The 14,874-nt window shown below is 45.3% G+C and overlaps 1 protein-coding gene across 6 annotated transcripts in view; it reads left to right on the top strand.

Annotated features, from left to right (window-relative positions):
• LOC112262108 (echinoderm microtubule-associated protein-like 1) overlaps positions 1-14,874 on the top strand; it is an 81,542-nt gene that overhangs the window by 16,649 nt on the left and 50,019 nt on the right. For 3 of the 6 annotated variants that reach the window (XM_042330204.1, XM_042330203.1, XM_042330202.1), the window contains exon 1: positions 5,822-6,391. The exons of 1 other annotated variant lie outside the window; for it this stretch is intronic. In XM_042330204.1, coding sequence (XP_042186138.1) covers positions 6,325-6,391 — 67 coding nt within the window. In that variant the 5' untranslated portion in view covers positions 5,822-6,324. Of the gene's footprint in view, positions 1-5,821; positions 6,392-14,874 lie in introns of those variants that run through there. 2 more of the 6 variants (XM_042330207.1, XM_042330206.1) reach the window with 1 other exon arrangement.

Genomic DNA, 14,874 nt, shown 5'->3' with positions numbered 1-14,874 from the left:
TACTGTCTGGTTATGTTATGATGCTGTCTGGTTATGATACTGTCTGGTTGTGATACTGGCCTGTCATGTTATGATACTGGCTGGGTATGTTATGAAACTGGCTGGTTATGTTGTGATTCTGGCTGGTTATGTTATGATACTGGCTGGTTATGTTATGATACGGGCTGGTTATGATACTGGCTGGTTATGTTATGATACTGGCTGGTTATGATACTGGCTGGTTATGTTATGATACTGGCTGGTTATGTTGTGTGACAGTTCCACACCTATCCTATTATATTGAGGAAGGAATAAGGACATTGTACAATATATTTTTTTTACAACTGAAATATTGATTGGTGGATGGATGAACCCAACACATGAGTGACTGTACTGCTGATTAACATGAACAGTCCACCACATAGTGTATCTTCTGGGTTTATAGGTCAAGATATTATTCCTGATGATATTCCTCACAAAAAAAATCTGTGAGTGCTGATTATTTTTGTTTGGACAGTTTCTGTTGCTTGGTGAGACATACTGCAAACAGGGCTTTCCTGTGACGACGTTAGCTAAGAGCCAGTGGTGGTGAGAGTCAGGCAGGCTCAGGTTGTCATTTCAGAAAGAGACTGCATTTAGTAGAGGTCTGAACACAGGAGGACACACACACACACACACACACACACACACACACACACACACACACACACACACACACACACACACACACGCTTATACACACACACACACACACACACACACACACACACACACACACACACACACACACACACACACACACACACACACACACACACACACACACACACACACACACACACACACACACACACACACACACACACACACACACACACACACACACACACACTCACTCCACTGCTATTTCCACTCTCCCTTCCACAGATGGGAACATTAGTAGGAAAGGAGGTGATGACCTGCTGTCACCAGCCTTATTATGTTCACACTATCCGGCTCTCACAGCCAGATGAGCCAGTGTAAGATGGAATAGAGCTTCAGTCTGAGGCTCTGACAGTGTGCTGCCCAGACCGCTGATTACCCCTTCATGAACCTTGACCCTCATTACTCAGGCTCTCTCTCAGCCCATCAGACAGACTAAAACCATTTTGGTTCCTGTTTTAATTTGTGTCCTCAGATCTCCAACAGACACATTGGGGTTGACCTAGCCTCGTCCCTAGGCTAGGGTTGGCCAAATAATTGACTATTAGGCAATTTGTGTGACACACCCCAGTAACACCGGAACACTTGGTGAAAAACCTTTACACAAAGACAGACGTTTTGGCTGCGACCCATTTAGAGCATATCGGGTGCCCTCAGATCTCTCCAAACGGGACAAATTGAGGTTGACTCCAATGTTTGACTAAGGCTAGGGGGACTTAGTTTTGGGACGCACCCCTAGTAAAAACACATTGGGATCATCAGCCTCCAGGCAGATGGTAGGTACATCATAGAGAAAGGGATTAATCCTCTCGGACAGCCATCTACCTTTGATTGTGGCTTTAATCCTGGCCCACTGGCAGACTGGCAGGCCCTGTCTAATACTGCTCCAAAGCTGTGGGGGTGGGCAGGGTGGGTGAGGGGTTGGGGTGGGGGACAGGGCGGGGGGGCAGGATGAGGGGACAGGGTGGCGGATGGGGCGTTGGGGATGGGGTGAGGGGGACGGGGTGAAGGGGAGTAGATCCCTCCTCCAGGTGCCACCCGCGGGATAACCCTGCCTCACTTCCCCTCACCCAACCATTATATTATCTCACCCTCTCCTTCCCTAATCTAGAACTGCCATCATAAAGACTTGGGGAGCTACAATAGAATATACACTCTAATCTGACTGGATTCTAATTTAGCCACAGTAAGGCTTTCCTCAGACAATATTGTGATTTTCAGTTGAGGACATCTAAAGGAAATACGTACCACTTTGTTTTATACATCGGCATATGTCTACATTCGTATTCGTTGTTGTGTGTGTGTGTAAATTTGTATGACATACCACTATGCCAGGAGAAAAACAGATCAATATGAACTTGAACAGACAGATAAACGTCTTTCAAAAGGGTATCCCCCATCAGTCACATTGTGATGTAGAAGGAAAAACATGGACGAGTGAAGGCAGCAACGTTTGTGATACAGACAGATCCAGTAGTGTCTCCAACATCGTTGATATACAAACACTACACAGGGGAGCCTTGTTCGCTCCTGTAGGTTGCCAGAAAATAGAATTCTTAAGAGGGGCTTCATCCTGTTGTGTAGTAGACTAGCTAGGTGGAACAGAACAGAGTGCATAGTGCAATCCCTTGAGGGGAAATAGAAGAGAATGCTCCACCACCAGTATCCACCAGAGATACCTTGCCCCGGTCTGTTCTAGGGTCAGTAGAAAAGCCCCTAACAAATCGCTAACGTGCTCCGAGACAAAGCAGTCCAGGTTGAAACAGATCTGAAATCTGTCTCTTCTTGCATCCATGTTTTTGGCCCTGTTTCCTATCATGAGTCAGAACAGTGCGAGGAGTGTTTGAGAAGTAAATATAGGTCACAGTCATCTTTATGTATATATTTTTCTTTCCATCCCACGCCAGGTGCATGAATAATTGAAAGAGGTTTTCCCCCGTGACGGCTGCAGTCAGGAGCCCCAGGTTAAAATGTAGAGACAGTATTTCTCCTTCCCTCCTTCCCTCCCTCTCCGCCCTCTCTCTCCTCCTTTCCTCCCTCCGTTTCCCTCCTTCTCATCCTCCCCTATCTCTTCTTTGACGGCTGCAGAAAATCCCCAGTCAAAATGTAGAGGCAGTTTCCATCCCCCCTCCCTCCCTCCCTCACTTCTTTCTCTCCACCTCTACATCTTCTTTGATGAATACACTGTCTGCTTTTAAAAGACAGAGAAGGCTGATAATAACAATGCTGACTGTATTCAACCACCTTCTTGTTTAGCTTCATGGGAAAATGGAGTGGGAAGATGTGACTTCACATTGTTTTGTGACTTTGTGATCCAAATCCCTCTCTGACCCAGTCTGCCTCCAGAGCCAAATATTGTGGAACGTTGCAGATAGGAATGTCACAAATAGACCGGATGTGATTCCTTGTTCCGCTTGTCATCTATTTCTATCTACCCGTTGAACTCTGACCGGTAGACCGGGACACTCTTCTACAATAGAAGTCCATATGCTTTGCTAGTCTCAGCGAATCTCCATCTCTTCTCTGTGTTACACTTCCATCTGTTTCTGGTATTTTTCTCCTGAATGGACGGATCCCTCTCTTCTCTTGGATTCTTCTCTTCTCTTGGATTCCTCTCTTCTCTTGGATCCCTCTCTTCTCTTGGATCCCTCTCTTCTCTTGGATTCCTCTCTTCTCTTGGATCCCTCTCTTCTCTTGGATCCCTCTCTTCTCTTGGATTCTTCTCTTCTCTTGGATTCCTCTCTTCTCTTGGATTCCTCTCTTCTCTTGGATTCCTCTCTTCTCTTGGATTCTTCTCTTCTCTTGGATCCCTCTCTTCTCTTGGATTCCTCTCTTCTCTTGGATTCCTCTCTTCTCTTGGATCCCTCTCTTCTCTTGGATTACTCTCTTCCCTTGGATTCCTCTCTTCTCTTGGATTCCTATCTTCTCTTGGATCCCTCTCTTCTCTTGGATCCCTCTCTTCTCTTGGATTCTTCTCTTCGCTTGGAATCTTCTCTTCTCTTGGATCCCTCTCTTCTTTTGGATTCTTCTCTTCTCTTGGATCCCTCTCTTCCCTTGGATCCCTCTCTTCGCTTGGATTATTTTCTTCTCTTGGATCCCTCTCTTCTCTTGGATCCCTCTCTTCTCTTGGATTCTTCTCTTCTCTTGGATCCCTCTCTTCTATTGGATCCCCCTCTTCTCTTGGATCCCTCTCTTCTCTTGGATTCTTCTCTTGGATTCTTCTCTTCTCTTGGAACCCTCTCTTCTCTTTGATTCTTTTCTTCTCTTGGATCCATCTCTTCTATTGGATCCCTCTCTTCTCTTGGATTCCTCTCTTCTCTTGGATTCTTCTCTTCTCTTGGATCCCTCTCTTCTCTTGAATTCCTCTCTTCTCTTGGATTCCTCTCTTCTCTTGGATTCTTCTCTTCTTTTGGATCCCTCTCTTCTCTTGGATCCCTCTCTTCTCTTGGATCCCTCTCTTCTCTTGGATTATTCTCGTCTCTTGGATTCCTCTCTTGTCTTGGATTCCTCTCTTTTCTTGGATCCCTCTCTTCTCTTGGATTATTCTCTTCTCTTGGATTCCTCTCTTCTCTTGGATTCTTCTCTTCTCTTGGATCCCTCTCTTCTCTTGGATTCCTCTCTTCTCTTGGATTCCTCTCTTCTCTTGGATTCCTCTCTTCTCTTGCATTCCTCTCTTCTCTTGGATCCCTCTCTTCTCTTGGATTCTTCTCTTCTCTTGGATCCCTCTCTTCTCTTGGATCCCTCTCTTCTCTTGGATTCTTCTCTTCTCTTGGATTCTTCTCTTCTCTTGGATTCTTCTCTTCTCTTGGATCCCTCTCTTCTATTGGATTCCTCTCTTCTCTTGGATTCCTCTCTTCTCTTGGATTCCTCTCTTCTCTTGGATTCTTCTCTTCTCTTGGATCCCTCTCTTCTATTGGATCCCTCTCTTCTCTTGGATTCCTCTCTTCTCTTGGATTCCTCTCTTCTCTTGGATTCCTCTCTTCTCTTTGATTCTTCTCTTCGCTTGGATTCTTCTCTTTGAAACCGAGAAAGAGCTTTACTCTATATTTATTAATTTCCATTCAGTTTCTCTCGTATCATTGGCTCTTTTGGGATTATTATTCTGACAGGAAGGTTTCTAACAGCAGGCTAGAAGGGCTGAAAAACAACACAGCAACTCACTTACTATATCTCATTTCCTTCTACTAGCTGCCACCTAGCTTCTTCCTTGTTTCCCTTTATTCCCTTCCCTTCTGGTGATCATAGGCTGTCTCACTCTCCTTTCTCTCTCTCTCTCTCTCACTCTCCTTTCTCTCTCTCCTCTCTCTCTCACTCTCCTTTCTCTCTCTCCTCTGTCCCTCACTCTCCTTTCTCTCTCTCCTCTCTCTCTCACTCTCCTTTCTCTCTCTCCCTCTCTCTCTCTCTCACTCTCCCTCTCTCTCTCTCTCTCTCTCTCTCCCTCTCACTCTCTCACTCTCACTCTCTCACTCTCCTTTCTCTCTCTCTTCCCTCTCCTTTCTCTCTCTCTCTCACTCTCCTTTCTCTCTCTCTCCCTCTCTCTCCCTCTCTCTCTCTCTCCCTCTCCTTTCTCTCTCTCACTCTCCTTTCTCGCTCTCTCGCACTCTCTCTCTTGCACACTCTCTCTCTCTCTCTCCCTCTCTCTCTCCCTCTCCTTTCTCTCTCTCTCTCCTTTCTCTCTCTCTCTCACTCTCCTTTCTCTCTCTCGCCCTCTCCTTTCTCTCTCTCGCTCTCTCTCTCTCTCTCTCTCTCGCTCTCTCTCTTTCTCTCTCTCTCACTCTCCTTTCTCTCTCTCTCTCGCACTCTCTCTCACGCACTCTCTCTCTCTCGCTCTCTATCTCTCACTCACTCTCTCTCGCTCACTCTCTCTCGCTCACTCTCTCTCGCTCACTCTCTGTGTCCTCTCTAGGCAAGAGGGAGGATCTGTGTTTTGAAAGAGGCCCAACCCCCTCTGCTCTCACTCGTCCACAGTCAGTGAAAGGCCGGGCCGGGGAACTCTGTCCAAGGCATTATCCAAACACTCACACTCACACGCACAAACACTCTCTCTCTCTCTCTCTCTCTCGCTCTCTCTCGTACACACACATACAGTTTCTCGTTCTCGCTCTCTCTCTCTCTCCCACACACACACACACACACACACACACACACACACACACACACACACACACACACACACACACACACACACACACACACACACACACACACACACACACACACACAGTCTCTGCTGCCAGAGCTCCACTTACAGCTCAAGCCTCTCAAATCTGTTTTTCTTGTTGAGATCAGCACACGGTTTAACGCCACACAACTGCAACTGGAGAGAGGAGAGAGGAGAGAGGAGAAGAGGAGAAGAGGAGCAAGAACCTGTGTTTTGAACTTCTCCCGGACGTTCACCCTCTAATCTTTTGGAGTTTGTCCTCAGGACCATTCAAAGAAAAGGAGGGTCTGAGTTCACGTGACATAATCATAGTGAATGGGCTGCCATGTTAACTGACACGGGTAGCCTGACCCGGGAAAACTGGATGTTGAATAGAGGAAGAGCCTCGGTGGTAGAAAGCAACCGAAAGTAACGTGAACTCAGCGGGAGGAGAGAGAGGGAACAAGAGAGGAGGGAGTGGAGGAGCACGGTGGAAGTCCAGAATGGAGGACGGGTTCTCCAGCTACAGCAGCCTCTATGACACCTCTTCGTTGCTGCAGTTCTGTAATGGTAAACTAACCTCCTTCTTTTCAACAATCTGTCTGTGTGCTTAGACATGAGATGTCACCACTGCCTGTTTAAACTTAACACCGAAGAGGTAGTCCCTGCCGGCAGGGCTGTTATTGCAGAGGCTATTAATAGAGCTCAAACTTGACTTAAGGCTTTGATGAAAGTGAATGTTTATCCTTGGTGCTGAGAAGAAGATGTCTTGTGTGGAAGACATAGATGGGATTGTAGGCTATAACATAGACCAAATTCAGACATAGCTTGGAACAATATTACAATTTAGAGTTTAACCTTGCAGAGCCGTAAAAAAAAATATATATAATTCAAAACCATCGGAGGAAATGTTTCTGCCAAGAATCTGGGTCGAAGGATAGTCAACACCCTCTGCAAAAATGTCAACCGGCAGGGAAAAAAAGCTAAACATATGGATGAGGAAAAGGATAAGGGATATAAACAAATGTCTGATCTTACACCGCTGGTTTCCATTTCAGTTTGGTCTGTGGCTCTTGTGTTCTTATAAAGCATTGTGATGTGCTGATTGTCATCAGCTCGTATAATGGACAGTTCAAGTGTGATGATGGCTGGAGACAGGAAGTGGAATTGGGGTTGCAGGTTATTAGTAGAGTGTGTGAAGGTGCATGACACATCACTTTGTCACAACCAATCAATCTCTCTTATCAACACAGCCTGACGTCTGCCCAGATACAGGAGACACTGTCTGACATACTTACTTAAAGCTCTGCTGAGCCAAAGGGAGTAGATTGCCTCTAGACGCTGGTCTTGTTTTAATTTTGCATTTCGCCCACTAATGGCTAAGGTTAGGATTTGGATAGGGAAACTGATGCTAGATCTGAACCCTGGAGCAAAATAATCAGAATACTCAAACCTCATCTCAGGATGTGGTAGGTTAATGAGTCATAGAAGGTTGACATTATAGAACTGAATTACCATTGTTGGGAAATGATACTGATAGTGTGCTGTGTGGTGTGCAGGACTTGATAATGTCAAAGAGTAACTCAGGCATGCTGGGTAACCTGAAAAACAGGTGTCAAGCTGGATCAACAGAAGTAAAGCTTCCTCCTCCGAAGATGACGTTGACCTTTTACACGGTTAATAATGATCCTGTAATCTGACTGAAAGAAGAAAAGTTACTGCAATGTGACATACTGTTTACTTGCTGTCACTAAATGGATGTTTAATCATTCACACACATACAGAAGTATTGGGTCAAATAAGTACAAGAGTCAAGTCAAAATCACCTATAAAGGTGTTGTCAAACACAAAAAATATTGACTAAAGTCTCTGGGTTTTGAATGTTCACAAGTCTCCCAATTGGCACAGAACCACACCCTAGTCTGACGTGGTTGTCCTTTTCTCCTTTTGTAGTGGGTCATGACACTGCTGTGTAAGTGAAAAGCTTGCGAGCTCTTCAAAACACTGCCTCACGCAGTTGGTAATTACTTCAGAAAGTCCTGTTCCCTCTTACAAGCCAGAAGACGAAACATGCCAAGCTGTTGTGAATCTGTTGCCAGGGATTTTCCAATGTTCTCTCACTGAGACTGTCATACTGACTGGGGGGCTTGGTTCATATCAGGCGAGAGGGCCTCATTGTTCCATTGGGTAAGTGTGTAGTCTGGAGGCTCTGAGATCACCTAATGGTGCGCTGGCCAGCTGTGGAACTGCCTGGAAAAGTGATGTCATTTTGTTCTTGAACGCTTCGTGTGTTAGTGATCAGCCAACCAGAATAATGGCAGGGGGACTGGGTCAGCGACTCGGCAAACTACAAAAGCACGCTTTTGTCCTGAGGAGATGGGCTGCTAAGGGAAATTAGCCCCATTAGTAGTGCAGTAGTCCAATTATCAGGGAACTGTATTTCTAGAAGACGATCTACGGTATTGAATGTATCAAATCAAATCAAATGTATCCTCCACACCTCAGGAATGCCTTCAATGAAGATGGATTAAAGACGTGTTGTTGTTGTTGTTGTTGTTACTATCCCTTGGTGTCTGACTTAATACTGACAGTGGATGAGCTGGTCGTATTCACTTAGTGTTGTTATGAATGATCAGCCAATAGAAAACGAACTGGTAAATCCAAAGAATTCGCTTTTCTTTCCCTGGCAACAAGATGGATGTTCCTTCAGATTTCACCAGACATCCTTGTCACTGCCCTACATCCCCTCTCCTCTAGGGCCTGCAGTGCTGGCACTACCCACAGCGTCACCAATGTCGCCAAGAGATCGGTACTTGGCACACCAACAGAGCGGCACAGTTCCCTCCCCCCTTTTGGTTTATGTAAAGCCATTAATGCAAGCACATGCAACGGGATTAGGGTTAGCAACAAACCAACAAAAACAGACAGACAGAAGGTGGAGGGCAGGTCGGGTTGAAGGAACCTGTTTGGGCTGTTAAGGCACCATCAGGATGTTCTAATTTAACCTCCCTTATTTTGCTCCTCTTCGGAGATGAGTTCACGGCTAATGTTCTGCGATGTCGCTTCTGTTGTACAATACGAAGCCATAAACTGCTCTGCTCCAGAGGTCTGTGGAGTGTCTTGTCTGAAGCTGTAGCCTTGTGTTGCTGCTGAGTGGATGTAGCTGCCCTCACTGTTGCCAGTTCAGAAATGATACTACCTATGTAATGGCAACTGTCTGATCGGCATGTGATGTATGAATCATCTGCTTTTATAAAACAATGTACGCTACCTAGCAGTGCTAATTTTGGCGCTCTTTTTAAAAATGTAGTCTAGTCTTAGTAGTTTTCACTATGGGATGCACCTCCGTCACTATGGTATGCACCTCCGTCACTATGGGATGCACCTCCGTCACTATGGGATGCACCTCCGTCACTATGGGATGCACCTCCGTCACTATGGGATGCACCTCCGTCACTATGGGATGCTCCTCTGTCACTATGGGATGCACCTCTGTCACTATGGGATGCACTCCGTCACTATGGGATGCACCTCCCTCCGTCACTATGGGATGCACCTCCGTCACTATGGGATGCACCTCCATCACTATGGGATGCACCTCCATCACTATGGGATGCACCCATCACTATGGGATGCACCTCCGTCACTATGGGATGCACCTCCATCAATATGGGATGCACCTCCATCAATATGGGATGCACCTTCATCACTATGGGATGCACCTCCGTCACTATGGGATGCACCTCCGTCACTATGGGATGCACCTCCGTCACTATGGGATTCACCTTCATCACTATGGGATGCACCTCCATCACTATGGGATTCACCTTCATCACTATGGGATGCACCTCCATCACTATGGGATGCACCTCCGTCACTATGGGATGCACCTCCGTCACTATGGGATGCACCTCCTCACTATGGGTCACTATGGGATGCACCTCCGTCACTATGGGATTCACCTCCATCACTATGGGATGCACCTCCGTCACTATGGGATGCACCTCCGTCACTATGGGATGCACCTCCGTCACTATGGGATGCACCTCCGTCACTATGGGATGCACCTCCGTCACTATGGGATGCACCTCCGTCACTATGGGATTCACCTCCATCACTATGGGATGCACCTCCGTCACTATGAGATGCACCTCCGTCACTATGGGATGCACCTCCGTCACTATGGGATGCACCTCCATCATTAACATTGTTATCACCGTTCCCCAGACACTGATGTCCAGAAGTAGAACTGGGGCTAAAGACTTTGAAAGGGAGCTAATAACTGTTTCGCCCGGTGACGTCTAGTGACTCCTAGTGACGTCTAGTGACTCCTAGTCACTAAATCTCGAGTCCCAAGTCCCCTTGTGCTCGATGGCCGAGTCACCGATGGTTGAGTCACGAGTTCCTATGGCTGGTCCAAGTCCCAGTGCTCGAAACCTGGTCCAAGTGTTCAAGTCTGACTCATTAAATCAGAATAAAGTTATTTACCCAGTCAGATATAGTGTAGTGGAAATAAATGGTTTGCTATCCTTTTTCCTTTCGTTCTGTTGCCACCAAATGTTTGCATATAGGCTACTGTTAATGTTACCATGGCTACGTTCAGTTGAAATACATTCTCAAATGTTGCAAATGGAAATGTCCTGAATAGGGCTTACATTATTCCTTATTCATCATGTCAGAGAGGCATGTGTCTTCTATCTGAACGTTACAAAACGTTGCGTCCTGCTGAACGCGTCCCCAGGTTGTTAGCTATAGCTAGCTAATGAGGTAACATGACAGAACAAGGTGTAGCCTAAACCAATGTCTAACGGTCCGGTCCCCAAGTAGCCTAGTTTTAGAATGGCCCGCGATATGCTTCCTGAATGTAAAATGCGGCCCGCCAAATGCATGTAAGAAATAAGAAAAAAAGTAGCAATGGTTTTATAGGTCATATCTTTTGACCAGTAAGCCGAGGAAAAGAAGGAGACATGGCTACATTGGTTACAGAATCTGTCTATGAAATGCAGTGGAGAAAGTGGGAGGGTTGAGTGACACTACAATTTAAAAAGACAGCCTACTTTTCCATACTTAGGGAGAGAAAAACAAAGCTAGACTATCGTTATTAAACTTAATGCCGCTATTGTTAATCAGTTCGTAAAGCAGCTCGTGTTTCTTAACCAGGCAAAGGGTAGCTAACTAGAAGGCTGGTGGTGACTGGTTAGCTATGGAGAAGCAAGAGAGTTGCCTGCACAATGTGTATAATTTGAGGCGGAGCCAGAGCGAAGCCTGTCTGCCCACACTCATTGCTTTGTCCCCTGCAGCTCACCAGCTGATGCAGGCTGTGTGTGCCGGGTGTGGCATATCCTTCCCACTGTCTGTTAACAGAACAGCACTGCTCATCTGTGCTGCTACTATTAATGGTGCTTATCACTGAAAACCTCTCAATCGTTCCAAAAACCCTTGTCCAGTCCACTTCGTAGTCAGATTTCAGTCACAGTTTAAGTCAACTGAAATGAAAAATCTATTTTGTTTAGTTACAGTTTTTTTCTGGGTTTGTTTAGTCAGATATAGTTGCGTCAATTGCCCCAGAAAAATGTTTTTGACGACAATTTTGGTCACTATTTTTGATGATGAAATTGAACACAGCTACCTGTACCTTTATCCACAGTGTGATAATAATAGTCTCACTGAAAGGGCTTGGTTCATGGTAGTATGAAGCAGCACCGTGAATACATGGAGGGACTGAAAGGAAAAGTGAGATATTTTCTGATTCAATCCATAAGGTCTTTGCCTGCGTTATTGAAATGTAATAACAGTATAATTCATCAATGTGTAAGTGTCCAGTAAAACAGATACATTGGACAAGTTAACAGCTGTTTCATCAAACGTTGGGCAAGTCATTTCATGTTGTGTATCATACAGTACATGCAGAGAGAGCATGGCCATGAGTTTCCTTTCGTCGTAGAATTCTGCCTTTTCTTCCATCGACCCACGACGACCCTTATTCACTATGGACCACAGTGTCATCAACCCACGACGACCCTTATTCACTATGGAACACAGTGTCATCAACGACGACCCTTATTCACTATGGACCACAGTGTCATCAACCCACGACGACCCTTATTCACTATGGACCACAGTGTCATCAACCCTTGACGACCCTTATTCAGTATGGACCACAGTGTCATCAACCCACGACGACCCTTATTCACTATGGACCACAGTGTTATCAATGACGACCCTTATTCACTATGGAACACAGTGTCATCAACCCACGACGACCCTTATTCACTGTGGAACACAGTGTTCACTATGGACCCTTATTCACTATGGACCACAGTGTCATCAACCCACAACGACCCTTATTCACTATGGAACACAGTGTCATTAACCCACAACGACCCTTATTCACTATGGAACACAGTGTCATCAACCCACGACGACCCTTATTCACTGTGGAACACAGTGTCATCGACACATGACGACCCTTATTCACTATGGACCACAGTGTCATCAACCCACAACGACCCTTATTCACTATGGAACACAGTGTCATCAACCCACGACGACCCTTATTCACTATGGAACACAGTGTCATCAACCCACGACGACCCTTATTCACTATGGACCACAGTGTCATCACGACCCTTATTTAGTATGGAACACAGTGTCATCAACCCACGACGACCCTTATTCACTATGGAACACAGTGTCACGACGACCCTTATTCACTATGGAACACAATGTCATCAACCCACGACGACCCTTATTCACTATGGAACACAATGTCATCAACCGACGACGACCCTTATTCACTATGGAACACAGTGTCATCAACCCACGACGACCCTTATTCACTATGGAACACAGTGTCATCAACCCACGACGACCCTTATTCACTGTGGAACACAGTGTCATCAACCCACGATGACCCTTATTCACTGTGGAACACAGTGTCATCGACCCACAACGACCCTTATTCACTATGGAACACAGTGTCATCAACCCACGACGACCCTTATTCACTATGGAACACAGTGTCATCAACCCACGACGACCCTTATTCACTATGGAACACAGTGTCATCAACCCACGACGACCCTTATTCACTATGGAACACAGTGTCATCAACCCACGACGACCCTTATTCACTATGGAACACAGTGTTATCAACCCACGATGACCCTTATTCACTATGGAACACAGTGTCATCAACCCACAGGGCGGAGCGGTAGGGTAGCCTAGTGGTTAGAGCGTTGGACTAGTACCCGGAAGGTTGCAAGCTCAAACCCCCGAGCTGACAAGGTACAACTCTGTCGTTCTGCCCCTGAACGTGCAGTTAACCCACTGTTCCTAGGCCGTCATTGAAAATAAGAATTTGTTCTTAACTGACTTGCCTTGTTAAATAAAGGTAAAAAAATATATATTTTAAACTATGGAACACACAGAGAACAGTGTCAGGCATGGGCTAAATATACAGTTGAAGTCGGAAGTTTACATACACTTAGGTTGGAGTCAATAAAACTTGTTTTCAGCCACTCAACAAATTTCTTGTTAACAAACTATAGTTTTGGCAAGTCGGTTAGGACATCTACTTTGTGCAGGACACAAGTCATTTTTCCAACAATTGTTTACAGACGGATTATTTCCCTTATAATTCACTGTATCATAATTTCAGTGGGTCAGAAGTTTACATACACTAAGTTGACTGTGCCTTTAAACAGCTTGGAAAATTCCAGAAAATGATGTCATGGTTTTATAAGCTTCTGATAAGCTAATTGACATCATTTGAGTCAATTGGAGGTGTACCTGTGGATGTATTACAAGGCCTACCTTCAAACTCAGTGCCTTTTTGCTTGACATCATGAGAAAATCAAAATGAACCAGACCTCAGAAAGAGATTGTAGACCTCCACAAGTCTGGTTCATCCTTGGGAGCAATTTCCAAATGCCTGAAGGTACCACATTCATCTGTACAAACAATAGTACGCAAGTATAAACACCATGGGACCACGCAGCCGTCATACCACTCAGGAAGGAGACGTGTTCTGTCTCCTAGAGATGAACGTACTTTGGTGCGAAAAGTGCAATTCAATCCGAGAACAACAGCAAAGGACCTTGTGAAGATGCTGGAGGAAACAGGTAAAAAAGTATCTATATCCACAGTAAAACGAGTCTTATATCGACATAACCTGAAAGGCCGCTCAGCAAGGAAGAAGCCACTGCTCCTAAACCGTCATAAAAAAGCCAGACTACAGTTTACAGTATAAATTTCTCATCCTAACTGACCCAAGACAGGGATTTTTTTTTTTTTTACAAGGATTACATGTCAGGAATTGTGAAAAACAGAGTAGAAATGTATTTGGCTAAAGTGTATGTAAACTTCCGACTCCAACTGTATGTCTGAAATACATTGTGTAAATAATGCTGCCAAATTTTTTTCCTCCTAATGTTCCCTTCTGTGGAAGGGAGAGTGGAAATAGCAGTGGAGTGAGTGAGTGAGTGAGTGAGTGTGTGTGTGTGGGGGGGGGAGGGGGAGTATAAGCCTCTAGCACAGAGAATGTGTAAGTTACAGACAGATAACGAGGTCATGAAACACATGCAGGGGTAGACAACTCCTCCACACAAGCATTCCCTGAGCTGCATTTCATGCGTATGAATATCAGTGGAAGAACGTGATAGAAATGCTATTTTCTATTGGATGTGTGGATATGTTGGTGCGAGAGGTGGGGCTACTGCTGGGTCTTTGCAGTTCAATACAGGGAGCAGGAGGGCTCATACTTCATCAAACCTTCAGAAGCAGGATTTTGGGGTAGAAGCTCTTTAGTGCTCTGGTTAACCTCGAGGAGGTATCTCCTCTTTCCTCATCAGGCACCAACAGAAAGACCAAGGACAAGGGATCAAAAACTGAGAGTGACTACCTGGACTCGAAAACTGTTTTAAAACCTTTTCTTTTCATGTAATAATGAACACAACCCTGAGGTTAAAAGTATTCAGCACAAGTCTACGGGAAACAAAGGTGTGTTTATAACTAAAGCTGGAACTAACAGGATTATTCCAATCTGGTATTTG

This window comes from Oncorhynchus tshawytscha, linkage group LG11 (assembly GCF_018296145.1).
Source record: "Oncorhynchus tshawytscha isolate Ot180627B linkage group LG11, Otsh_v2.0, whole genome shotgun sequence".
Classification (NCBI taxonomy): Eukaryota; Metazoa; Chordata; class Actinopteri; order Salmoniformes; family Salmonidae; genus Oncorhynchus; species Oncorhynchus tshawytscha.
The sequence above is the reverse complement of the archived record's forward strand: the minus strand, read 5'-3'. Positions and strand labels throughout refer to the sequence as shown.